Source organism: Lutra lutra, chromosome 16, assembly GCF_902655055.1.
Source record: "Lutra lutra chromosome 16, mLutLut1.2, whole genome shotgun sequence".
NCBI classification, from domain to species: Eukaryota; Metazoa; Chordata; class Mammalia; order Carnivora; family Mustelidae; genus Lutra; species Lutra lutra.
Genome location: NC_062293.1, coordinates 45,485,426 through 45,511,393, shown reverse-complemented (window position 1 = coordinate 45,511,393; position 25,968 = coordinate 45,485,426). Strand labels below are relative to the sequence as shown.

The 25,968-nt window shown below is 52.1% G+C and overlaps 2 protein-coding genes across 8 annotated transcripts in view; both read left to right on the top strand.

The window, feature by feature from the left end:
- Positions 1-3,332, top strand: part of PITPNA (phosphatidylinositol transfer protein alpha) — a 41,269-nt gene extending 37,937 nt beyond the window's left edge. Inside the window, exon 12 of the mRNA XM_047707743.1 lies at positions 698-3,332. The gene's annotated coding sequence lies outside the window, so the exon portion shown is untranslated. The remainder of the gene's footprint in view (positions 1-697) is intronic.
- A 987-nt stretch (positions 3,333-4,319) lies between these two features.
- Positions 4,320-23,932, top strand: INPP5K (inositol polyphosphate-5-phosphatase K). Of its 7 annotated transcripts, none has more exons than XM_047707741.1 (13): positions 4,373-4,661; positions 5,588-5,653; positions 6,679-6,786; positions 7,123-7,224; positions 11,423-11,539; positions 11,861-12,036; positions 12,606-12,717; positions 13,370-13,479; positions 20,696-20,882; positions 21,727-21,864; positions 22,098-22,181; positions 22,353-22,457; positions 22,636-23,932. In XM_047707741.1, the coding sequence occupies exons 4-13, from the start codon at positions 7,126-7,128 to the stop codon at positions 22,693-22,695; spliced, it is 1,188 nt and encodes a 395-aa protein (XP_047563697.1). In that variant the 5' UTR covers positions 4,373-4,661; positions 5,588-5,653; positions 6,679-6,786; positions 7,123-7,125; the 3' UTR covers positions 22,696-23,932. The 7 variants fall into 7 exon arrangements, 6 of the variants coding, with proteins under 6 accessions (XP_047563692.1, XP_047563697.1, XP_047563694.1 ...); XM_047707738.1 differs by lacking the exon at positions 5,588-5,653 and adding an exon at positions 6,391-6,541 and having other exon boundaries at positions 4,382-4,661; positions 7,116-7,224; XM_047707737.1 differs by having other exon boundaries at positions 4,382-4,661; positions 7,116-7,224.
- Positions 23,933-25,968: the final 2,036 nt, after the last annotated feature.

Below are 25,968 nucleotides of genomic sequence, written 5' to 3'. Positions count from 1 at the left end.
AGCCATTTCAAGTTGAAGCCAGCATGCAGGGTGCCCCCAGTACCCCTATGTCAGAGCAGTTCCTGGCTCCCCACTGCTGGCCTTCCCTGCCCCACCCTTGGAAAATCTGCTGGCCAGACAGCTTTTCCTGGGGCTCATCGTTTGTCTGGTACTTCATTTCCTTCCTCTTTAAAGCCTCTGATCGCATACTCAGTAGCTGTTCTCATCAGAGGCAGCCTCTTTCAGACGCTTGGAGAGTCCTAGGAGCAGGGTGAGATGTCCCTGTTTCACGCTGCCCCTCTTTCCCAAGCCCCATCCTTCTCTTAGCTCCCAGTACCCTGCACACCTCCAGACGTGTTGATGTTCCAGCAGCTCTCAGTGGGCTTGGTCATGAAATTAAAAACTTGGCCCTGCTTCCCATTGGGCTCTGAGAGAAAGGTATTTTATCAAGTAAAACCTGGTCATCCTCTAAGACTAAGGAGCTGAGGAGGCCTAGGGGTTTACCAGCAGTAATGTGAACCTTGGCTCCCTCTCCCTGCCCATCTTGCTGGAGAACTTCTGGCAGATAAAACAGTGGGACTAAGTGGATCGTTGCCAGGCCAGCTGCTTGGACCCCCACCCTGGCGTCTTTGCTCCTTTTGAAATTCCGCCATCCATGATTTACAGTGTATTTCTATTTTCCTCTGTTGCTTCCTTAACAATTGTATTTCTCTTCTAGTTTTGCAAGACAGTGGTCAACAGGAAGGCCCAGCAGCTCCACCCTCCCGAGTGACAGGCCATCTTCGGACGCAGCCTTTCTGTGCCCATTCTTCAGGCAACTTACGATCCCTTACTGTAGCTAATTCTAGATGCCCTTTAATATTGTGAACAAATAGACCGTCTGGTATTATGAAGCCCATGTGTGCGGGAGCCTGCTCCTCTGAGATACATGGCGTGTAGGTTGCTGAATTTACAGCTCCTCCCTGTCCAGCCATTTTGTTCTCAACCCATTTCTGTGTGTTCCCTGCCACCCCCGCCCTTAATTTCCAAGTGACATTTTTAGTCTTTCAAAATAGCTGCCTTTTGTGATGTGGTGATTTAAATGATTTAAGTTCGTTTGTTTCCAATCTTGGGATAAACTGAGGTGTTTTGCTTCCTGGGCAGATCTTGGCAATTGTGAGTGCTCAACTGGGGAGAGATGAGTTAGAAATACAGTTTTTTCCCTCCAGTTCCACAGAACAGCATTGTGGCTTCATAACTCTGATCTCTGCTCTCAGTAACCCATTGTTAATGTGCTGTAGGCACCAGGGAAGTACCCAGGGCCCAGCCAGTCTCTGTTTTAAAAATGTAACAAATACAGATAACCCCGACCCCAGAATTGCATCTCTGGTCACTAGTCTTAGAGACACCTGTGGCTTCTTGGCCCTCCTGTCACTCACTCTGTCTGAACCTTGCAGAGCCCACAACATGCCCGGGTCGGTTCTCCACCTGGAGGGACCTATCCAGTGTGGCCCTTAGAATTGATTCGGCCCCATATGTACTAATTAGTCTGGTCCCCCCCCATCCCCACCCCTAAGGAGCTTTGTACGTCCATGCTCCTCTTCCCTTTTGGGCTGGTGCTGCCACTCAGCAATAATCCTCTTTTCTCTGTGCTTTCTTAGATTCCTGTCCTCTGCCTCTGAGGCTGGTCAGGCACAAGGTCCTGACCTTTTCATGCTGCACAAAACGAGCATGCAAAAAGCTTTTCCCCAGCAGAACATGTTCCCTCTTGTCTCCAGTTGCTGGAAAGGAATTTGGGGATCAGGAACTCAGCTCATCCCGCCCCAATGCTGAGTTCTGTCAGGGACAATCAAACGCAAAAAGCAAGTAGTGATTGTAGTATAGAACTCTACCAAAGGAGGCCGGTGAACAAGTCCAGACTCCAGGGGAGGTAGAAGCCGCCAAGTGCTCCATGGTTCTGTACAGCTTGGCGGAACCCAAGTATGCCTTCCCAGTGGGAGAGTCTGAGATAGCCATGGTGTCACCCGACATTTCCCAAGCCTCGTGACGTATGTTGGCCAGGTGGGCTGTGATCTAAGCCCATGGTAGTCTGGGTGCAGTGGCTGATTAAGAGACCAAATCTGTGCTGGGGGAGCGAGAAGTAGGATGGGATCATTCATCCTTATGTTGCTGTCAGTTTGTTTTGCCTTACTGATTTCTAAGTGCAATAAGGGAGTGTTTCACAGGACTACACCTGTGATATCCTGATGGCTGCTTCCCTGTGACCCTCTTGGGGCAACAGCGGACAGACTCAGACCCCTCAGTGTGGTTATCTCCCACCTTCATTGAGGCCTCTTTGGGACCAGGAAATGTCCTGTTACACCTTCCTTTCAGGCTCCTCACCTTGCGGGGTCTGTAGTAATGGATCTGGGGGAGTTGAGTTGGTTATTAGGATTCCCAACAGCTGGTAGCATCTATTTGGGAAAGTGAAGCATTCCTACTGGAGAAAAATGTAAATGTTTTCCTATAAGCTCTGTATTAGCTATAATGATATTTGCGCTTAAAGTTTTCCCTTCATTCATCAGCTAAATCCAGATGTGGGTTATCCTAGGAGAAACGAACCATGATGTTCTAAGCAGACAGTTCCATGGTTTGAGGGTCATCAGCTGTTAGTCTCCTTGCCTCAGCTCTCCTCTGAGATCCACACACACTACTCCAACTCTGGTAGGCCTTGCTCTGTATCTGGCTTTTCTCTGGCTCTTCCCATCTCCACCTGTTGCCCCAGTTTGAGAGCATCCACATGAACTGAGCTAGAATTTCCTGAGGTCAGCTGGATCTGGGGCTCCAGCCCACAGAAATATAAGGAGGGGTGTCCCTGGTCTATTCTATCCCCACGGATAGTGTTGCTGCTGGGCAACAGTGTCGGCTTTTAAGTATCCCCCTTACCTTCTCACCCACCTCCTGACTAGCACTGACTAGCACTCAGAGGGGTTTATGACGAAAGGCTCAGCTTCAGGGGTAGTACCTGAGGGTGTGCTGTGCCCCTTCAGACCAGCTGCTTCCATCAGATCTCCAGGCTTGGAGTCCAGGTTTAAAGCAGCAGGGCCTCCTTAAGGGGGCGGTGCTGGACTCTGGCCTTCTCACAGAGAGAGGTCAGGGACCGGGTCAGTATTGTGGGCATGTGTATATCTCCTCAAGTTCTCTTACAGTCCCTGCTGGGACTCCCTGACTTATTTTGTTTGGTTCCTAGTGCTACTTCTTTTACAAATACACTTTGTAGAACTGATTAGATTACCTTGTTTATTTAATGTGAGTTTGTGCCTTTTTGTCTCAATCTTCCAAAACAGGTATATTTGGGGGCGGGGGGAAGCAGTCTAATAAAATCTTAGACAGAGCTTTCTGGAGTCCAGCTTATTGGTGATGTCCTTATGTCCATTTTACAATGTAGTTATCCTCAAACTCTTGCTGTTGTCCTCCATGTTACCAGGACTAGGAAAAAGTACAAGATAGCTCCAGATTCTTTTTGCAGGCCAATTTCTGTAAATTAGAACATGTCCTTGTCATTTTACCTACACAGACATCACATATCTGAAAGTAATTCAGCCATTTTCTACTGGCAGGATTTCCTTTTTACCTTTATGTCTCCTCCTCTTCATATCTCTCTCTTTTTTACTATCCTAGGAAGCATAACATTTATTTAAAGTAGGAGTTCTTAACCTGGCTTCCCAGGTCTATGGACCTCATAAAACTCGTTTGTAAAATTGTGTGTCCATTTTTTCTGGGGAGAGTCATGGCTCTCATCAGATCCCCAAAGAAATCCCATGCACTGCCCCTCCCACCTACCCCCCCCCCAAAAGATGAAGAACCAGTTATTTGAAGACATCTTAATCTTGGGCAAATTTTTTCATTTTTATTTATCACATAGAGGTAGTGATTTATTTTTCATTCTTTGGCGGCTAATTTTCTAAGAGTCCAGGCACCCCCAACGTCTAATGTGTAACAGGTAACCTAATGAGTGTGAAAAGCGAGATAACACTTGAAAGTGGCCGTGGAGAACTAAGGAAGGAGGAGCTCCATGACCAACACGAGAGCGATCACCTGTAGATGAGGGGCAAAGACACTGGTTCACAGGCAGGACAGTGACTGGACTGCCACTCCACCCTCACCCTCGCCCTTTGGACTTGTGGACGTTGGGAAGGTGGAAGGGCACAGCACACAGTTGGAGACCTCCTCCAAGCATTGGCGAAACCCAGCGGGCCGCGGACGCCGGTGCAGGCCGGGCGGCGGCTTCAGCCGGAACACCGCCCTTCCCGGCCGGCCTCGCGCGGGGCACCCTGGGAGCCGCGGGGCTGATAGTCGCGCGCGGCGGGGAGGGGCAGTGTTGCGTCGGCTTCTGCCCGCACGGAGACGCGCCTCTCTTGACGTCCCGGATACCCTGAGCCTCTTTCCTCCCAGCCTTTCACCGTTTCGCGCTCTTTGGCGAGTCCCGCCTGTTCCCCCAGGCCGCACCACCCAGAGCCCTCCGTGCCCTCAAGCCCCGCCTCGTACGGAAGCCGAGGCGGAGGGTCAGAATCCGGAAGGAAAACAATCGGGGGAGAGTAAGGTAGCCGGGACCTGCTGCCGGAGGGAGGTGGATCGGACCAGGAGCGGCCGGGGCGCGGCGTGGGGACGATGGCCGCCGAGAGCCCACGGAAGACGACTGAACCGAGAAGCAAGACGCTCAGGTGAGGAAGGCGGCTGCGGGCAAGCCGACCTGTTCCGGGTGGGATCACCCTCTCCTACCCTTTTGGGGCTGCGGATCTGAAGTACAATCAGACTAGGAGAGAAGGGACCGGGTCTGCAGGGCTGATTCTAGTTCAGAGACCCTCCCCGGTTCTCCCAAGGCAATATTGAGGGGGTTGCTTTGGGCCCAAGCCCCGCGCTCCTTCCAAACTCAGGCTGCCGAGCTCGTTCCTATTTAGGCTCCCCTCGCAGGTGTCTCGGTTGGCACCTGGCGGAGGCAGCAGTATCGGGCTGTTTGGGGTAAAGACATAACAAGGCATTCATTCTCCTCTCAGCTCTAGAATAGAAATCTTGTTCTTTTGATCAACACATACAACACGGGGTCTGCTGATCCCGTTGTGACCTCCCGAAATCCGAAATCAGGTTTAGGTAAGATCCGTTAGCGCAGTGATAGAGCCCGGTCCCATGTTTGCTCTTTAACGAAGAACAAAGCTAATCACCAACTTAGTGCAGGTCACGATGCAAGGATTTGCTGCTAATCGTCGAATCTGAGAGTGAGGGCGAGAAATCCCGACTTTTGTGCTCCATCCACTTAGAGCAGGTCCCTGGGAAAACAAAGAGCCTTGGACTAAAAGGGCTGCTTTCCTTAATCCTCTGTTGGACGGCAGGGGGAGATCGTAAACAAACGAAGTACAGAATCTCTGGCCTAATGCCAGGGAAGGTGGTTTGTGTATTGTTTTGTTGATGTTCGTAGGGAGGGGCAGGAAGTTGTTTTAAGTCGGCCAAGAATTTCAAGTTGTGGTTTTTAGAACATGGACCTCTAAGAACAGGATCTGGTGGAGAAGAGATGTTTTTGGACATCCTGCCCTTTTCTCCCACCTCTCTCAACCCGGTTTCCGCGCTCATTCTAGGTTTTCCTCTGCTGCAGGTCCTCCTCCTCTTGGTGTACCTAGGACTCACCTAAGGCTTGGTGGCTGGACCTTGGTCTCTGCAGGTGTTGTAGCCCCTGACTGCTCTGTACTCAGCTGAGTCTGGGGCTTTCTTGGGAGTGTTGCTGTAACTATTCAATTGAAGTGTCTCCTTCCCCGGAGCCTCTGATGGGATCCATTGTTATTGAGAGCTGCTGATCTAGTTCTCTTGCTTCCCTAAGGTGAATATGAAGCCAAGGTTGAGGATGTTATCCAGCTGATGAGTTTTCCCAAAAGAGGGTAGACTCTTTAAGATTTTATTTATTTGACAGACAGCAAGAGAGGAAACATGAGGAGGAGTGGGAGAGGGAGGAGCATACTTCCAACTGAGCAGGGAGCCTGATGCAGGACTCAATCCCAAGACCTCAGGATCCTGACCCGAGCTGAGCTGAAAATAGTCGCCTAATGGCTGAGCCACCCAGGCTCCCAAGAGGTTAGACTCTTGAGAGAGATGTTGAGAACCCTGTTATCTTCTGCTTTAGGCTACCTGAAATGCTTGGCAGAATTGGTTATGCTCCAGGGACCTGCTAGGAAGAAGGAAGGAAGGGAATGTGGTGGTGTTATCTTTGTTATTTTTGAAATGCTCCTGTTTTGTAGTGCTGAGTCCTCTTACAAGGTAAAAACTGAAACTCCAGACTCTTTCTGGTGGTCTTAGGAGCCCTGAGGTGTGAATGGCTGGTGAAATGATTAAATTCCTAACTACCCACCCCATCCCCATCCCTCCCCTCGCCTGACCCTGAAACCTTTGCTCCCACTTTGGCAGCCTTTCTTAATGTCAGCAGCACGAGTGCTGCCAGCTGTGGGCAGCTGTGGGCCTGCATGGAGGAGCCAAAACAGGGTGGAAATTTTCTGCTTCAGGAACAAAGTGAAGATGAAGGGCTTTTGTAGTTCAATGCCCCTGTTCCCACTACCAGGTACAGAAACTCCCGTTTCCCATTCTGGTTGCAGCAGATTGTGGTGCAGCCATTAGCAGGCCCAGACCCCTGTTTGTCACCTGGAAACGGGTTTTATCCTCTTCCCTCCACGACTTACCTTTGCATCCCTTCCACAGCATACATGTTGTGACATGGAACGTGGCTTCTGCAGCACCTCCTCTGGACCTCAGTGATCTTCTGCAGCTGAACAAAGACAACCTGAATCTGGACATGTATGTCATTGGGTAGGTGTCTGTGGTGCCCCTTCCCCCATTCCATTGCTGAGATAGATAAGCCCGACTAGCCCAAAGTGGTCCCCACGGGGTACTACTATAACCTGTCCTCCCTCGCTGTGGAGTCTGAAGGCTAGGAGCTTTCAGCCTGCATCAGGACCAGTCAGTGTTTCTTTTCCTGCGTCAGTAATGGCAAGGGGTTGGTAGTCAATGGCCATGGGAGGGCGAGATCATGGTCATGAGTACCCAAGATTTGAAAGTGCCAAGGGCAGTATTGAATGTCTGTGGCAGAAGTACTACCCTCCAGACCAGGGGGACAGCCTTTGACCTGGGATGGGCAGTTTGCAGGAAATGAACTGTGGGATCATGAGCCTCCTTTCTGACACTGCCTTTGAAGACCCATGGAGCAGTTTCTTCATGGATGTGCTTTCCCCTCTGAGCTTCGTCAAGGTAACTTACAAGTTCATGGGCAGTTGGGAAGTGTGTCTCACCTCCCCTCACTAACCCCCAGTCCTGTGGTCTCCCACATAGGCTTTCATGCTGTTTCCATTTATTTGAAGGCCTAAACCTCAGCTGCACCTGGCTTCCTGGGACTCCTGCCTGCTTTGTGTCTTTCCAGTGTAGCTGGAGCTGAGCTGGGACCCCAGGGGTTGGTTTAACACCTGGACATTTTTCAGGTCGAGAGAATCCTGGGGAGAAGCTCAGCAGGGCTTATTAACACTTCAGTACCTTTCCACCATCAGCCTTCAGTCCCTGCTCATATGCCAGGCCTGAAGTCCCTGAGTATAATAGTAACTGCTAACATTTACCGAATGCTTACTTGGTAGTAAGCATTATAAATAAACTTTATATATGTTATTGAGAGCTCTTAACTCCCTTGAAATGCGGGTATTTTACAGGTAAAACCAAGACTCAAAGGTCACACAGGCTGTCTGGGATTTGAATCTAGATCTTTCAAATTTCATAATCCATGTTCTTTTTTTTTCTTTATTGTACTTAGTATGGAATTTATTTTTATTTTATTTATTTATTTATAGAGATTTTCCATTTATTCATTTGAGAGTGATAGAGCAGGGGGGATGGACAGAGGGAGAGAGAGAAGCAGACTCCTTACTAAACAGGGCACCTGTGCAGAGCTCAATTCCAGGACCCCGGGACCATGACCTGAGCCGAAGGCAGATGCTTAACTGACTGAGCCACCCAGGCACCCCATAACCCATGTTCTTCACTTGATCTTAGCCAAAAGGCCAAGAAACGATAATAACCCATATTCTTAACTATTACATTTTATTGCTGTGCTGGTGATCTGAGGCTGACAGGTATGCCATAGCTAACTGGTTTCAGAGGGTGTCCTCTGATCATGGGAGACATGTACCTCAAATTCTCAGGGGCCCAGAGGTTTGGAGAGGGGAGAAAAATGGAGGGAAAATAGTTCTCAGTCTGAAGGGCCAGTATTCTTTCGGGAAAACAGACCATAGGAGAATCCACAGGAAGGCTCTAGACTGCTGGGTCTTCACCTTTATGTCCTGCACAGTTGAGGCATGAAGCATAGTCCCATTCAAAGCACTCTATGCAGTGCTTCTTGGAGATACCAGAATTCCTCTGGCCCTTTCCTGGGTGACTCATTTATTCAGAATTCATTCTTTTACCCCAGTTTGCTTAATGGTGCTGAGGCAAGAGCTGTGAGTCCTCTTAAGGACTGAGCCAGGAGGAGGGAATACAAGCTTTGTCCTGCTGCTGAGGCTGGAAAAGGCCAGTTCCCAAGCCCTTGGCTCCCTCCAGCTGAAGCTCAGGCCTCTTACTATAGACGTACAGTTAGAGCCTCCAAGAAGGCAGAAACACCTCTCTCCCCACACACTCTCTTCCCAAGACCGGAGGCTTTCCTGCACCTTGGCTAACTGGCAAGGGATTGGTAGAATGGAATCAAGCCAAAGAAATTAGCTCAGCTTGTAGCAGGGACACAAGCCACTCTACCCATTTGGCCTCCCGCATTTGGGAGGCCTGCCTGAAGGCCTGGCACCCAAAGCAAATGTGTGACTCTCCTTCCCCTAGCCAAGAACTAGGTGAACGGGTAAAGGAGTGAGCCCTGCTTTTGCAGCCTCTTCCTCTGATGGGAGTTTGGCAGTTAGAGGTTGAGAAGCCTGGACCTGACTCCTTTTGTTGGCTCTAGGGCCCCTAGCTCCCTCCCTTTAGCTCCTTCCTTAGCTCCTCCTACTTCACTTCCTCCAACAGAACTTCCCCTATAAGCCTCCCGCCTTTCCCCACAGCCCCACCCTTTCTCCCAGTCCCAGCCTTTCCTGCCTCCCACCCTCCTCCCTGTCCTTGTTCCTTCACAAAGCGGACTGGTGCTTTCTTTTGGGGTCCCATTGGTCCAGACCTGCTGTGTGGGTCAGGATTAAGCCTGACCTGAAAGCTCTTCCTGGATCTTTATCAGTTCCTTAGGAGTCGGTTCCATTGGCATACATGCTCGTGAATGGGAAGCCAAGACCCGGGCTAGAGGGTGCAGTTAGGGACACATTTGTAGTAACCTCTATCCAACGCTAGGTTTTCACTCCTCCTTCACTCAGTCTTGGGTTTGGGGTTCCCCCTGCTTTGACTCCTCTGCTGTGGCAGAGCTCCTGGCCTGCGGGATCAAGTTTCATAATTCCTGGAAGGCCCCAGTACATGCTCCCCACCCGGGGATTTCCTCCTTGGCCTCTGCAACCTCAAGCTCCGGAAACAGCTACTCGGGTGGTAGGTGTAGACAGGCTGAGGCTGAGAGAGAGGGTCACTGGCTACAGGCCCTGTCCCACCCTGTCTCACAGAGAGCAGGGATTATAGGGATCTAGGACCTCTAACATTGTTATCCGAGTAGTCGTCCTGGTTCCTTAATCTCCTTGAGCTTCAGCCTTCCATCTGCAGAACAGGGACATCAGTTCCTTCCAAGGTTGGGGTGAAGATTAAATGCAGTATGAAGGATCTCTGGAGACGGTGGCTGTTCTTCCCAGCCTGTAAACGCACGTCCACCATGCTTGCTCTCATTGCCTCCGCATCGCCTTCATGGAGATCCAGCTATCCACAGCGTATAATTATTTGGGGGAGCATTTTCTTTTTTTTTTTTTTTTTTTAAAGATTTTATTTATTTATTTGACAGACAGAGATCACAAGCAGGCAGAGAGGCAGGCAGAGAGAGAGGAGGAAGCAGGCTCCCCGCTGAGCAGAGAGCCCGATGCGGGGCTCGATCCCAGGACCCTGAGATCACGACCTGAGCCGAAGGCAGCGGCTTAACCCACTGAGCCACCCAGGCGCCCCAAGGGGGAGCATTTTCTTAAACTTTTTTCCACTGAGCATTATAATGTATACAGAAATTAGGTGTATTTTTGGTAGATTTTTATGTGTCTATGCTTCATTGTTACCACCAGTCAAGACAAGGTACAGAATGTTTCTTTCTTTCTTTGTTTGTTTCTTTTTTTTTTTTTTTAAGATTTTATTTATTAATCTGACAGAGATCACAAGTAGGCAGAGAGGCAGGCAGAGAGAGTGGGGGAGGCAGGGTCCCCACTGAGCAGAGAGCACGATGCAGGCCTCAATCCCAGGACCCCAGGATTACAACCTGAGCCGAAGGGAGGGGCTTTAACCCACTGAGCCACCCAGGAGCCCCCAGAATATTTCTAGCAACCTAGAAGCCTCTCATATTCTCTTCCTGAATTTACTTTTTTGTTTTTTTAAGTAGTCTCCACGTCCAACATGGGGCTTGAACTCTTGACCCTGAGATCAAGAATTGCAAGCCAGCCAGGTTCCCCTCCCTGCATTTACTTTTTAAAAATCTTTTTTTTTTTTTAAAGATTTTATTTATTTATTTGACAGAGATCACAAGCAGGCAGAGAGGCAGGCAGAGAGAGAGGAGGAAGCAGGCTCCCTGCTGAGCAGAGAGCCCGATGCGGGGCTCGATCCCAGGACTCTGAGACCATGACCTGAGCCGAAGGCAGCGGCTTAACCCACTGAGCCACCCAGGCGCCCCACTTTTTAAAAATCTTTAAACCAGGGGTGCCTAGCTGGCTCAGAAGAGCATTAGACTCTTGATCTTGGAGTCATGAGTTTGAACCCCACATTGGTAATAGAGATTACTAAAAAAAAAAAATTTTTTAATCCTTAAACCAGCAAAGAATAGCTGCCAGTTAATCCTTCTGGCATCTATGAGCTAGATGAGGTAGAGTCCTGGTTTTTCAATGAGCAAATAGGCTGAGACTGGGCCCAACAGCAAATACTAGGAGCCCAAGTGGGATCTGAACCCAAATCTGGCTAACTTCCAACAAAGCCAGAGCCCTTAGCCACTATCCTACATCGTGCCATCCCTCTCTGAGCCCCTGGTGCATGGGGATGGCAGCCTGGAGTGCCCTACGGACCCATAGAGCATGGTGAGAGGAGTTCCTAGGCTGCATGGTGCCTGGACTGGAAGGTCGATGCCCTCCTGATGGCAGGGTGCCCTGGCAGCCTGTCTTCTCGGCCTCCCCTCCGAAGCCCGAGCCCAGGAAGAGGCAGTGCACTCGGCAGCTCAGGGGAGTAAACGCTGAGCCTGGAGCTGAGACACCATCGACCTCAGGGCTAGGCAGGGACTTCCTCGGCCTGTGCAGGGGAATGAATGACCATTGTCCCCCCTCTGCTGTAGGTCTCCAGTGTCCGCATGCAGGGGCTCCTCTTACTGTTCTTTGCCAAGCATCAGCATTTGCCCTTTGTCCAGATCCTCTCTACTAAATCCACCCCCACGGGCCTCTTCGGGTACTGGGTAAGGATGGAGTTGTCTGAATCTCGAACTGGGAGGCCTTCACCGCTGGGCTGGGGAGGGCTGGACGCTTTAGGGGTGAGCAGATGGAAAAGGGGGTGATGCATATCTACTCTTCCTACCTCTGGGAGCTCAGCACCCTTGAGACCTCAGGCTGGGTGAGCTGGGCTCTTGGATGGGGAGGTCACTCCGGGGAGCTGAGCATCCGGCCCTTGGGAGACCTGGCAGCAGGCGAGACGATCTCCGCTCAGGCTAGAGGTGGGAAAGGGGAGGTGGGTCTTAGCCAGAGCCACTTCCCACCCTTGTGCCCACTTATCCCGTCAGGGGAACAAAGGGGGCGTCAACATCTGCCTGAAGCTCTATGGCTACTACATCAGCATCGTCAACTGCCACCTGCCCCCTCACATGGCCAACAATGACCAGCGGCTGGAGCACTTTGATCGGATCCTGGAGATGCAAAATTTTGAGGGACAGGATATCCCCAACATCCTGGACCATGAGTGAGTGTGCACTCATGGACTGCTGCCCCCTGTCCTCGCCCCCACACCAGCCCAGGCTAGCATTACCTTCAGGCCGCCTGTGTTCCACTCCGGCCCTTTCCCAGCCTCCTCCCTGATGCCCTGGCTCTCTTGTCCAATTTTACCTGCCTGGGGCCTAGGACTCCTTCCCTTTCCCTGCCACCCTCCCCTCCGTGTCCTGCTTTAGAACTCCGGACACTTCTGAAGATCCCAGATTGATTACCCCAGGGTTCCTGAGTTCACCCATGGGGAATTGGTTCTCAGCCTTGCCTGGTGGCCCATTGAGGGAGGGGGAGGGAGGGCAAGAGCCTGCTCTATTTGCTGCTTGCCCCTGGGGGCTGGTGTGTGTGGCTAAAACAGCTGGGAAGCAGCCACAAGAACAGTTCATCAGGGCTTATGCCAAATCATCCCTGGCATTGGCTCCTCCCAGCTTCCAGCATCTCACCTGCCCCTCGAGCACGGCACTGGAGGAGTGAGCAGGCCTGAGGCCTGTTGCTCCTCCCTTCTCTTACCTTGTCACAACCCTCAGCTGCCTTCTTTTCTCTCTGCAGCCTCATTCTGTGGTTTGGAGACATGAACTTCCGGATTGATGACTTTGGGCTGCATTTTGTCCGGGAATCCATAAAAAATCGGCGTTACAGTGACCTGTGGGAGAAGGATCAGGTATCAAGTGAGGGAAAGGTCCAGAGGGGTGATTTGAGCCTATTGTGGAGGTCCAGCATCAAATGTGGGGGTCACTGCTCAGGTCCCTCAGCTGCCTGTTCTCCATTTCCAGGCCTCTGAAGTCCTTGTTCCCAGGTGGGGGGGAGTTTAACAGGGCTTTGCACCCGGGGCCTGGTCTTCCCCTGGAGGAGCTGCTGGGTGTGCATTAAGATAGGGAGCAAGGCCTTCGGCTTACCATGGTCCTGCACTGGGCACCAGCTCTCTTGGATCCCTGTTGTCTTTTCCATCCCCAGGCTTGCTTGCCTCCTAGAGGATGAGATACCAGCCCTTTGGGGGGACCCCAACCTCCCCTCTGATACAAGTTTGCTAGTGACTCCCAGAGAGATGGAATTCAAAGCCAGGACTGGAAAATGGCAGGCAGCGGCCTCCCCTGGGACTCTGGAATAATGTTTGCTAAAGGATTCCGCTTTCCTGGGGATGGGGGTGGAGTGGGGTCGGGCCGTTGAGGCTGTCACTGAGGCAGTGAGGAAGGGAAGTGGTGTTGCTTGACTCCTGGCCTACCTCGGTGGCATGTGCGATCCCTCGAATGGAGTGTGTGCCAGGCCGCTGGGTCGGGACTACTAGGAGATGGGAAGTGTGCCTTTCTCTCCAGCTCAGCATCGCCAAGAGACATGATCCACTGCTCCGGGAGTTCCAGGAGGGCCCCCTGCTCTTCCCACCCACCTACAAGTTTGATAAGAACTCCAACAACTATGACACCAGGTGAGCGGGCTCCCCCAGGAGAGGATCAGCCTGCCACTGATTTGGAATTAGCCTGTGAGGAGGAAATGAGGGGCCAAGAGGCCTCGGAAGTCAGGTTGTGTTGGGCTTTGGTGGCAGAGGGAGCTGCCTCAGAATAGAAGTGTTAGGGAAGCAGGAATAGATCTAGCCATCACCTCAGGAGTGGCACCTCCCAGCCGCCTCATGAGGCCCCGACTGTGTGAGCTTCCCAGAGTGTCCTCAGAGAGCAGGAAGGTGCTGGCAAGGATGGGGGTAGGAGGAGAGGGGGGGATGTGGCTGATTCCTCACTTGAGAGAGACTGCATTTCAGCATTGCTTCCACTCCCCCAGGCTTTCTGGTCCTTTCCAAACAGAAGAACAGAAATCTTGGCTCAGCCAGTTACTGGCTCAGGTACCCCTGCCCTAGCTGGGAGTGGATCAGGTACTACATAGGAAGGTGAAGTAGTTGTCGTCGGTGGAGGAGTTTATGGGGAACAACGTAGGAACAGTGCATCTAGTAGTTAAAAATACAGCTCTGCCACCGATCAGCTACACGTCCTCAGATAAGATATTTAAACTTCAATTTGATCATCTATAGAATGGGGATGATATTAGTATCCAGCTCATGGGGTTGAGGATTGAATGAGACCTCGCATGTGCTCAGCCCCAGTGCCTGGCACCTGGTAAGCACCGTGACAACTGCTGTGGTCAAATTCACGTCTTTGGGTAGTAGTTGTACTAAATACCTCTTTAAGAAGCTGAGAAGGGGCAGGTAACCACCCAGACTTGCAGCTTAGGCAGAGGGTCAAGAGCAGCTCTGGCCTAAAGTTCCCGGCCCAATTTGGCAAGGATTCCATCTCTTTGAAGACAGAGAAGAGCCCCGTCTGTGTCACAGGGTTTTTGTCTCACCTTCCTCTACTCCTCTTAGCAAGACTGTCTTATGAGGGAGGCAGGAAGTGCCTTTAGGGCAGAGCCTCTAGAATGTGGGGAGTGAACAGGTATCTCCCCAGCTGGACCAGGCTGAGAAGTAGGACGGCCCTGTGCTGGCAGTGGTACGGCCGAGCCACAGCGTCCCCTCCAAGGAAGGGCTGGGGTAGTGGGGAAGCATTTTGGGAGCATGGAGCAAGATGTGCTGGGGTCATGGCCTGGGCAGCACACACAAGAAGAGGCCATGAACCCTGGAAACAGAGCCTAGCCTGGGCCACAAAGCATGCCAGAAAGGAAGGAAGAGGGCAGGTTCCGGCTGGCCAGCTGGCCTGGGGCCACAGCTGCAGGGAGACTGCCAGTCTCCCCAGCCATCTGTTGGAGATGAGACCTATCATGGACGTTGTGAGGCCTCGGTGGGATGGACCTGGACCTTGGCAGCTGGGACCTTCTACTGATGGACTTTCAATCCCCTCTTGCTAGCAGGGAGAGAGCTACTGGCAGGCCATGTGGCCGGGGGTCCCTTTGCTCCCACCCCCAGGTATGGTAGGGAAACCACCAGGAGACTGGAAGTCCTCACAGACAGCTGAGTGTTGGCTAGGCTAGGATCAGCAGGTACTGAAATTGGGTACAGAGGCTCCGAGATGTTAAAGGACTTCCCCAGGAGACTCAACTAGTAATGGCGGAGCTGGAACTGAGATCCGACTCTACTCTGTGGCCCCCAGTGCTTCAGTCTAGCCCACAGCACCTCCAGATTCGCAGCCAGTCTTGCCAACAGCAGCAAAAGGGCGGGCAGGATGGGGACAGCGAAGTCTTGCAAAGAAGGAGGCAGGTACTTATTTCCACACAGTGGATACAGTCCACATTGTGATTGACATCGCTGGAGCACTTACCATGTGCCTGTGTAACCAGACTGTTCTTCATCCTTGAAAACTCAGCTCAGACATCATCACTGTTAGAAAGCTCCCTCACCCTTCCCCATCTCGCTGAGAGTTTTCTCCTGCCCATACACTGCCTGAAAGCATTGCACACACCATGCTTCCACTGCTGCTTTCAAGACACAGTGGGCTTTTCCTGTTGTACTACGAATGCCCGGAGAGACTGGATCTGATTTGTGACCAACTCTGTTATGTAGCATAGCGCCCGGCATTTGTTTGAATCAGGAGCCCAGGAGGACAGAAGGAAAAGATAAGGTCTTTAAGGGGCAGCCCATCTATTAGAGGGATCCGCCCATAGCAAGAAATCCAAGTAAGCACTATCAAGTCCAGGAGTTGGTCAGTAGAAGGTTCTAGAACTCTGGAAGTGTCGAAGGAGGTTGAGTGAATGGTAAAGAGGCGGGCAGCTGAAGCCAGGAGGAGTCGATCAGAGCTGCTGTCAAGGATACAGTGGAGTCCGACAGAGAGAAGGGCAGGCATTCCGGTCAGTCAGCAGCACTGATGAGAGGCACCTTGAGAAGAGCCTGACCGGCTATACAAAGAGACCATGAGTGACTTGTGTGCACGGCATGGTACACATCAGTTTTGCCCAGCAACATCCCTGAGCCAAGATGTCATCAGAAACGAGGTCAGCTCCATTACAGGAGAGGCTGAACAGGCTCAGAGCGGGAAATCCTGTTAAAGTCAGGGATTGCTGTAGGGTTTTGTTATGGTTGACATGAGCCTGGTCAGCCTCTCCACCAGGCAATGAGCAGAGGATCTTATGATCAATCTAGTCAAGACTCCTGTCCAGAGTTCAGTAAGACTTTTCCGAAGGGAAAAGTTCATTTCAGACTATTTCAGACCCAGAAATGGAACACATCACTAGGGGTCAATAAATCGGCTCAATGTTCTAGGCTCTTAAAGAAATATTTGCAGAGCTAGTTGGTTTTAATTTGTCTAAAGTAAGGACATACTAATCTCCAGAAACAATTCTTGTACTCAGTCACAACCATTCAGCCAAAAAGCCTAAGTGAGGTCTGGTTCTGGTAAGGCATTCGAGGAGACAGTTCACTGCTGGGAATTGGCCACGTTGGAGTGCAGTGGAAGGAGCATGGACTTCATAGACGTAGGCAAGCATCTGACTTCTGCCTGGACAGGGTGACCTCTGAACTTCAGTGTCTTGTAGTGGAGGGAGAATGTGACCTGTAACAGTCTTGCAGGGCCGAGAGAATCAGGACAGTCCATGCGACACCTATCACAGGGTCGAATGAACAGAAGGATCCCATGTTTCACAATTATTATTAGAAATGGAGAACCGGGGGCGCCTGGGTGGCTCAGTGGGTTGAGCCTCTGCCTTCAGCTCAGGTCATGATCTCAGGGTCCTGGGATCGAGCCCCGCATCGGGCTCTCTGCTCAGCGGGGAGCCTGCTTCCCCCTCCCACTCTGCCTCTCTGCCTACTTGTGATCTTGCTCTCTCTGTCAAATAAAATCTTAAAAAAAAAAAAAAAAAAGAAAGAAAAATGGAGAACCGGATGGGGGAGGGCCCATGGGGCGGATGTAGTTGATTAAGCATCCAACTCTTGGTTTTGGTTCAGGCCATGATCTCAGGGTTCTGGGATCAAGCCCCAAGTCGGGGCTTGAGTATGCTTGAGTTTTTTTTTCCCTCTGCCCCTCCCTGCTGCACTCTCTCTCCCTCTTTCTAAAATAAATAAATAAAAATTTTAAAAGATTTTTATTTATTTATTTGACAGAGAGATACAGAGAGAGCACAAATAGAGCCCAGGCAGAGAGAGAGGGAGAAGCAGGCCCTCCACTGAGCAGGGAGCCCAATGCGGGGCTGGAGCCCAATTCGGGGCTCAATCCCAGGACCCTGGGATCATACCCAAGCCAAAGGCAGACCCATAACCGACTAAACCACCCCTTTTAAGAAAGAAGTGAAGAACTGGGGGAATATATGTAATATTTAATTCGTACACACACATTTATTTATTTATTTTTAAGTAGGTTCCACGCCCAACATGAAGCCTAAACTCATGACCCTGAGATTGAGAGGCACACGCTCTACCAACTGAGCCAGACAGGCAGCTCAATTTGTACACATTTAACTTGTTTCCTGTCTTTTTTTTTTTTTTTTTTTTTGCCAGACAAGCTCCTCGAGGACTTTGTCAGTCCCATTTTTCAGATCCCCAGTTGCCTAGCATATAATAAGGGCACGGTAAATCTTCATTGAAAGACTGATGTGTACAGGTGCCCAGTGATAAGCCTGGGCAGGCCCTGGAAAAAAAGGAGGACAGGCTGAGAGGTACTGAGGAGGAAGGAGAGACAGGCTGTGGTCAGGACTTGTGGAGGATCCTGAAGTGACAGCTAGTCACCATAATAGGGAAGTTAGGGAGGGAGAATGCTTTGAAAGGGAAAGTGGTCCATTTGTGTGGATCGTTCCCAAGTTTAAGCATGGCTGGGTACTGAATGTCCAAGGTGGGTTCAGAGATTCCGTGTCTGTCATCTCTGGAGTGGAAATAGCATATTCTCCCATCCAAGTACTAACCAGGCCCGACCCTGCTTAGTTTCCGAGATCAGACGAGATCGGGCGCGTTCAGGGTGGTATGGCCGTAGAGAAATAGCATATTCTGATGTGCTCTGAGCACTCCTCAGAAGAGTAGAAGGTTGAGACAACCCCGTGAGCCCCAAACAGATGTGGCCAAGCCGGTTAGCACCTCTTAACCCCTCCCTTAACACACCTTAACTTGTTTAATCCTCACTACAACTCTTTGAAGCAAAGTACTGTTGTCACCCCCATCTGAGAGCTAAAGCTGAGGCTGGGAAAAGTGAAGTCACTTGCCCAGGGGCACATAGCTTTCTGTCTCTCTCTCTTTATCAAACTAGATTACCAGTTAATTATAAAATGATATAATTCAGGAACAGGCAGAGGGAAGAGAGGCCTAGGGCCAGGTGTGGAGAGAGGGCAAGGAGCCTCTCTCCAAGTCACATGTTCACAGCCAGAACCACAGAGCTCTTCGTTAACAGGGCAGGACATCCCCCCAAATCCTGGTGTCTGATCATGGAATCAGACTTCACCAGTGAGACAGCATTCTGCCCCTCTGTTGCTAGAAGACTATATTGCTGTTGAATTAACAACTGTACTTCAGAAATCTTTATTTAAAATAGTAAGTGGAGGGGCGCCTGGGTGGCTCAGTGGGTTAAAGCCTCTGTCTTCGTCTCAGGTCATGATCTCTGGGTCCTGGGATTGAGCCCCACATTGGGCTCTCTGCTCGGCAGGGAGCCTGCTTCCCCCTGTCCCTCTGCTTGCCGCACTACCCACTTGTGATCTCTTTCTGTCAAATAAATAAATAAAATATTCTAAAAAAATAAAATAGTAGGGGTACCTGGGTCACTCAGTGGGTTAAAGCCTCTGCCTCCAGCTCAGGTCACGATCCCAGGAGAGATCAAGCCCCGAGTCAGGCTCTCTGCTCGGCGGGGAGCCTGCTTCCCCCTCTCTCTGTCTGTCTGCCTACTTGTGATCTCTGTCAAATAAATAAAATCTTTAGGAAAATAAAAAATTAAAATAAAGTAAAATAGTAAGTGGAGGCACCTGGATGGCTCAGGTCGTGACCCCAGGGTCCTCAGATTCAGCCCTGCATCAGACTCCCTGCTCAGCGGGGAGCCTGCTTCTCCCTCTCCCTCTGCTGCTCCCCCTGCTTACACACGCTATCTGTCAAATAAATAAATAAAATCTTTAAATAAAATAAAATAGTAAGTGAATCAAACAGAAGACAAAAAGTAGACTTGCAACCTGGTTATCAGCATCTTAAAGTGTGTATGTCAGGATTAGATGGGCATTTCTGAGGAGAGAGGAGAGAGGTCGAGCTTGAGGTTTTCCTGAGTTTAGGTTCCATGAGCAGTCAGGCCGGCTAAGTGCCGGCTTTGTACTAAGGCTGAGGCTGCGCAGGACATCTCGAGAGCCAGTGCTTGCCTTCCAGGCTCACACACAGACCAGTATGCCAACTGAAAACGACAGCACTGCATAACATAATAGGGAAAACACTGGTGCAAAATGCTTTGGAAGCAGAAAGTAGAGCTCAAGGACGGCTTTCTGACAAAGGCAGCGTTGGAACTGGCCTCTCCCTGTGAAGACGGGTGTTCCAGGCAGTATAGACTGCAAGAGTAAAGGTCCGGAGGCCAGAGAGTCCCTGGTAGGCGGGTCTGGGACAGTGGTGGGAGACAGTGTAGGACAGGGGTATCAGGCTCCTGGAAAACCGTGCTTGGGGACTTGAGCTTTATTCGGAGGCAGTGAAGACTCCTGAAGGGTTTTAGAGCAGGAACCATCTGACTAGGCTTTACTACTCTGGGTTCTTTTAAAATCAAGGGGGAGGAACCCAGAGCAGCAACTGCCCACCCCCCCATTCCAGGACTTAGGCCCGCCCCATTCTTGGAGGGCAAAGCCTGGTCTTAGAGAACTGCCAATCTTTGATCTTCGAGAACAGCCCTGTAGCTCCCTGGGCACGGCTCGCCTGTCTTGAGACAACCGCAGTTACCTAGGGAAGGAAAGCACTCCTATCTCCAAGGGCTGTACAGCCTCAGGGCTCCGCAGAGAAGCCAGTAAGCAAAGAACAGGCCAGAGGGGTCTCAGTTGACTCTTGAGAACAAAGAGTCACAATAGCCAGTGATTACAGAGAGCTTATTTTTTACCAGGCACGGTGCTAAAGATTTTGTGTGCTTTATCTCATTTAATCGTGTCAGCAGACTGTGAGGTAACTTATTACCTTCATTTTACGGATGAGGAAGTGGAGGCCAAGAAGGGGTGGCCTGGTCATGAGGAGCTTGGCCATCTGGTCACGCCGCCTGGCCTTGAATCCTGACTCCACCACTCAGTCCCTGTGTGACTTCAGGAAAGTTCCTTTCCTACTGAGTCTCGATTTCTCCACCTGAGAGAGGGGACAGGCAGTACTGACAGCGGGCACACAGGGAGCGTCCCCAAATACTTCCCTTTCCTTTTCTGAGGTTCCACCGGTAGTGAGAGGGAAGCCAAATTCCAGCTTACCTCGAACTCTGAAATCCAAACCTCAGCTGCTCTCTCTGGTCTGCTACTTTTGTTCTAGAAATCAGAAAAGCTTTGGAGTGGAATGTTTCTGAATCACAGTTGGATTCATAAAAATGTAGACTAGACTGAAGGTCCTTGGCAGAGTCTGACAAAGACCAGTTGGCTTCTGGTTCTCTCGGGCCCCTTCCTGCCAGCTGCTATGCCACACTCCCACTGTGGCCCAGAGGTCTCATGGCCACTGAGAGGCCCTGGTGTTGGGGGCTCCAGCAGGCCTGCTGGGGGTACCTTCTTGCTCTCCTGCCAACCCTTCTCTCCACATTCTTTCTCCCCTCCACCCCCAGTGAGAAAAAACGCAAGCCTGCTTGGACCGACCGTATCCTGTGGAGGTTGAAGCGGCAGCCCCAGGCCAACCCCCAAACGCAGAGACCACCAGCCCCCCACTTCTTCCTGTCTCTAAGGAGCTATGTCAGCCACATGATGTACTGTGTCAGTGACCATAAGCCTGTGACCAGCACCTTTGACTTGGAGGTGAATTTCTAGGCTGCCCGGCCCTTGACAGAGCACCCGCTGGGCCGCCTCCCAAACCCCCCAGCCCTGGATTCTAATGTCAGCATGTCTCCCAGGGGAGGCCTCTAGGTAGGAGGACACCACTGCCACTCCTCCCAGGTCAGGTATCCCAACTCTTAGAAGCTGTTGAGGGCTCTGTCAAAAACAGGCTCAGACCCTTTGTGAATGGGTTTCCATTTCCTCTTGGTACTGTCCCTTGGGGCTAGTGGGTTCCATTATGCTTATTACCTCCCGTGTGAAGTAGGACTTCCTTCTATTTGTCCTAAATTTACCTGGATCAGGTTGCAAAGGGAGCTACCTCCATCCTTGGATCTTGCCATCAAATGACCATGGCACTGTTGACCTCCTCTGAGACCTGCAGGTTGTTGGGTATTGTCCTCCCAACACCACAGCCTTCACTTTCTCATGGCTGGTTTGTCTGTCTGTATGCCATTGTGGCCCTCCACATGCCTACAGGTGCTCTCCCCAGAACTACCGCCCTACTTTGGGTCAGGAACCCTGGAGGCCTGAGAGTAGCTACCTGACTTCCTTTTTAAACCTGTCAGCAACTCCCCCCTTCTCCCTTACTTAGCCCCATCCTCCCTGGCAGGGCCAGCTTCCCCCAACAAGCCTTTGGCCCTTTCTCCTTCCAGTGGGCCAGTCAAAGTCTAATACTTTTTCGGGGCTGCCTAGTGGAGTTCTGTGCCCATCCCCATGTGTGCCCCTCTTTCCCCTCACTGCAAGTTCACAGTTCACAGCAAGAACATTAGCCTCAGAGGAAAGAATGATGCTGTGGGATTTCAACCCCTTTCCCACCTCTATGTAGCTGAAGCCTTTGGTGTCTACCCCACCGATCACCCTGATGCCTGAGGGGCTGTGGACCATGGAGAACAACATGTTGATCAGCTACTCCTTGACCCCAGACTTTCCCAGCAGCCCCTGGGACTGGATTGGACTATACAAGGTGACGTGGTGGGCAAGATGTGCTATCAGCCATTCCCCCTGGTTTATCCCTCCTGGGGGCTCACGGGAGCTGAAGAGCTCATGCCCATCTCCCGCAGGGGTCCTTGCCCACCTAGAGGCTGGTGGTGAAGGGAGGGGCATGTATAGTACAATGGCCAGGCCGAAGCATCTTGGCACTTGTCACAGGTGCCGCGTCCTCCCAGACCACTGACTGCCCAATCCCCTCTCCAACAGGTGGGGCTGCGCCACATTAATGACTACGTGTCCTATGTCTGGGTCAGGGACAACCAGGTCTCCTTCAGCGATGGGCTGAGCCAGGTACCTGCCTGCTTCCCTGAGATAGGTATACCACGTCTCCCAATGCGAGGGCTTGCCTGGGCACTTCTCTGTCTTTTGGAAGGAACGGAGGGTGGGATAACTTGTTACTGAGAGCTGGGTGGGGCCCCGGGCCGGGGAGCTGACCCCATTCCTCTCCGTCCTCCCCATCAGGTTTACTTCAATACCAGCGACATCCCTGAGACCGAGGGCCAGTTTCTCCTCTGTTACTATAGCAACAATCTGCATTCTGTGGTGGGAATAAGTAAACCCTTCAAGGTATGTTGGTGTGGGGAGGGGACTTGAGCCCCTGCTCGGTTCTTCATTGCCATGGGCCTGGGAATCCACGTGGGCCATGGAGCTCCCTGCACTGGAGAAGGGGAGTGATGGAAAGACACAGAGCAAAATCTGCTCTCCCCGCCCCCCCATTCTGCTCACTGCTGTTTTCTCCCTGCAGATCCAGCCTGGCTCCTTCTTGGCGGAGGACCCACTGGATGAATCCCAACCACACATCTGAGCCTGGATGAGAGTGGTTCCAGGGCGGAGGCCAGAGCTGGCAGCCAGCTCTGCCCACCACTGCCAGGAGCACCAGGGGCCAGGCCCAGCCCCCAGAGGAGGTAGCAGGTATCCTCCACCTCCCAGGGGGAGCTGTAGCCACACTCCTTGGCTCTCTCCGGCCCAGATCTCTAGAATTGGCCCCCTAAATACAGGTTTTTGTTGCTGAGATATGAGTGAAACCAACTAGTTTGTCAACACGGAAGACCTGGGACAGACTCCTGGATGTGGGAAGGACCCTCCAGCCTATATCTCGTTTCTCGATTTTCCCCACACACACTCCCAGTCCTGCCCAAGCAGGCCTGCCAGGCACATGCCCCATCTGGCACAGGCCTGCATTCTTGTCACGCCATCCTGGGCCTCAGGCTGCCTGGGAGGGGGAGATGCTCACATTTGCACAGGCACCATAGACTGCTTGGCACAAGCAGCCTGGGTTCCGGGAGTCTTGGTATCTTGTTGCCCATCCCCCTGGGGGATGGGCAGAGGGTGTGGGATCCCTGCTTTTGGCAAAAGCAATTAGACTAAGTGGGCAGGTTGAAGGGCCCCTCCACCCAGGCTCTTAGTAAGTGTTGTGGGCAGGAGCCTGACCCATGGAGTCTGATGCAGAAGTTCACTGTCTGAGCAAAGGATTGGCCCCAGATTGGCTTGTGCTGGTGGGTCAGGTTCCATGCCCTAACCTGCCCTCCTGTGAAAGGGTTGGCAGGTGATAGAGGAGCTGTGGCCACAGACTTTTCCAGGGGCTTTCTTGCCCAGTCGAGTTATCTGCTCCTTCCCACCCTCACCTGCAGTGACTGGCCAGGAACCCACCCCTCTAGACTGCCCTAGCACCTGAAGCGGAGGCAGGCAGAGAAGGGCACCAGGATCCAGTCATTTTGGAGAATCCGGCCTTGAGGGTCTTCTGAGAGCATTCTCTGGGTGCTGTGTGGGCACTCAGTCCCACTCCCGCCACTTGCCTCCAGCCACTGGTGATTCAACGGCCCTTCTCCCAGGAGAAGACACCTCAGGGAACCTGCTCTGTGACGGTCACATCCATCCTCTGACCTGAGACTGAGGGACACTCCAGTCACTCTGTGATCCATACTCCACCCTGGGAGCCGTGTGTACCATCAAGAACTGTCCCCCGGGCTTCTAGTGGCCCATGGCTGTGTTCTGTGTCTGTTGTATTGGGGGATCATTAGAAACATGGCTTTTACAACTTGTGTGTGGCTCCGTGATTGCGGGGGTGGTGATGGTCTGACTCCATACCCTTGCTAAGCTCTAGGACGAGGGCCCTGTAGATCTAGACTAGAGTTCTGTGTCTGAGAGTGACAGATGTTGCCTAATGGGAATGAGATGGTGTCCCAGGATGGCAGCCCTCTGGGTCCCTGGCACAGTTGGGACAAGCCTCCTATGCTATCAGGCACTTCATTTACCTTGCCGTGAACTAGAATGGGTTTCTGGGAACTGCTGACTTTCAGAAAAGGCGCTCTGTGTTCACTGGTTCATTCCTCCTCACTGACATTCCTTCACCTTAGCCTTGAGCCTTGGTCCCAGCTAGAGCTATTCAAAAATGTCACCATCTTTTTTTTCCCTTGAGCCTCCTGCCCCAAAGTCTCCTAACGGTAATCTCTGTCCCCACCCCAACACACACATACCAGAGGACCCGTGACCGCTCACACTTGCCCGCTTCTCACCTTCTCACCTGCACAAGCCTCGTGGGCGCTGCCACGCGGCACCTGTCATTTGGCAGACGGCAGCCACAGCTCAGAGTGGCGGGCCTGGTCCATCCCAAGTTACACAGGCAGCTGTGGTGTCATGCAGGACCAGAAACACAGGGATGAGATCAAGACCTGGACTTGAATCCGAGCTACACTTATCCCCACGTAGGAATCCTGGTTGTCTGTAAAATACAAATAGTGTATGCATTTCCAAGATCATTGTGAGAGAACAGTTGGAAGAACAACTGAAGCAGCACATACCTATCTCCTTATTCTGGCCCATGATCTCAGGGACCACTGCCTCCACCTGCTGCCCGTGGAACATGCTTGTCTGTGTGCCCATCTCTGCCCTTCCCCCTTAAGTCTTCACACACCCCTACCCCTGCCTCTGGGCCTGGGAGGGGCGAGTCCAGCAGTGATTGAGAGGCCGGGAAGGGGGAAGGGGGAGTGTTTTGCCTCCTCTTGGCCCCAGTCAGGATATGGCCGCTCTGGGCCCAGCCCTGACCCGCTGGGTGGAAACAGGAAATGTGTGAGACTTGGTGTGCACTGGGTCTCTGCGCCTGACTCCACAGCTGATAAGGGCCATTGTATGGCCACGGGGGATGAGCCTGCCCTAGATAGATGTGCTTCTTAGAGGAAGGAAGGAAGTTTTGCTGGCCTTTCCTGGGCGGGGGGGACGCTGTGAGGAGGGAAGGAAAGGGTGCCCCAGGGGAAGGTGCTTGACCACGGGGCTGTCAGGGCTGGCACTGGCCCACTGCACCCCCCCACCCCCCGCAGGCCAGTGTCTCCCTCTGGAGAGGTCACTTTTCCTTATCCTCTTCCCCTTCTTACTTCCTATAAGGAATGGCTGAAGACCTGAGGCCTCAGTCCCAGGCCAAGAAAGTGTCAGCCGTGATTTAGCAACAGTAAGGATAGGAAACGAACATTTGGGATGAGGGACCCCTGAGGGTACTGTGGAAAAGTAAGAAGCCAACAGGGCTTAAGGCCGCCTAGAGCTGGGGAGTCCGGTCCTCCTGAGTGTTAAAGGCTCCAGGGGAGGCTGGGACAGGGGCCTCCTCACAGTGCCTTCCTGCCTCTCCAGCTAAACTCTGCCCAACATAGCCAACCCCAGCAGCTCTGTGGGGCTCACCTGCTGCTGTGGGAGGAAGGAGGCCAGCTGGGGAGACAGGCCTGAAGGGCAGTGGCTACTGACGGATCTTGTTGGCTTTTGGGTAGGATGTGCCTTTTGGTTGGGGGAGCACTGGGCTCCACTTGACACCAGTGAGTGGGCAGCAGGGGAGGCCTGGCCACAGAACTGTTGGGCAGAAAGACCTCCTACCCTTTGACCTGGAGGCCAGGGTCCTCACGAGTGGCTGCATCAGCCTCTCTGGTTACCTGGGACAACAGGCATTTCCTCAGTCCCTCAGCCCCTCCTCTTCCTGCCCCAATCCACTGGGCCAAGAGGCCTCCCAATCAGACCTGGGCTGCTCCAGCTGTGTCCTGAGGAGCTGGACCAGACACCTCCCCTGGGGCTGGAGTTGAAGCTGAACCAAGTGGCC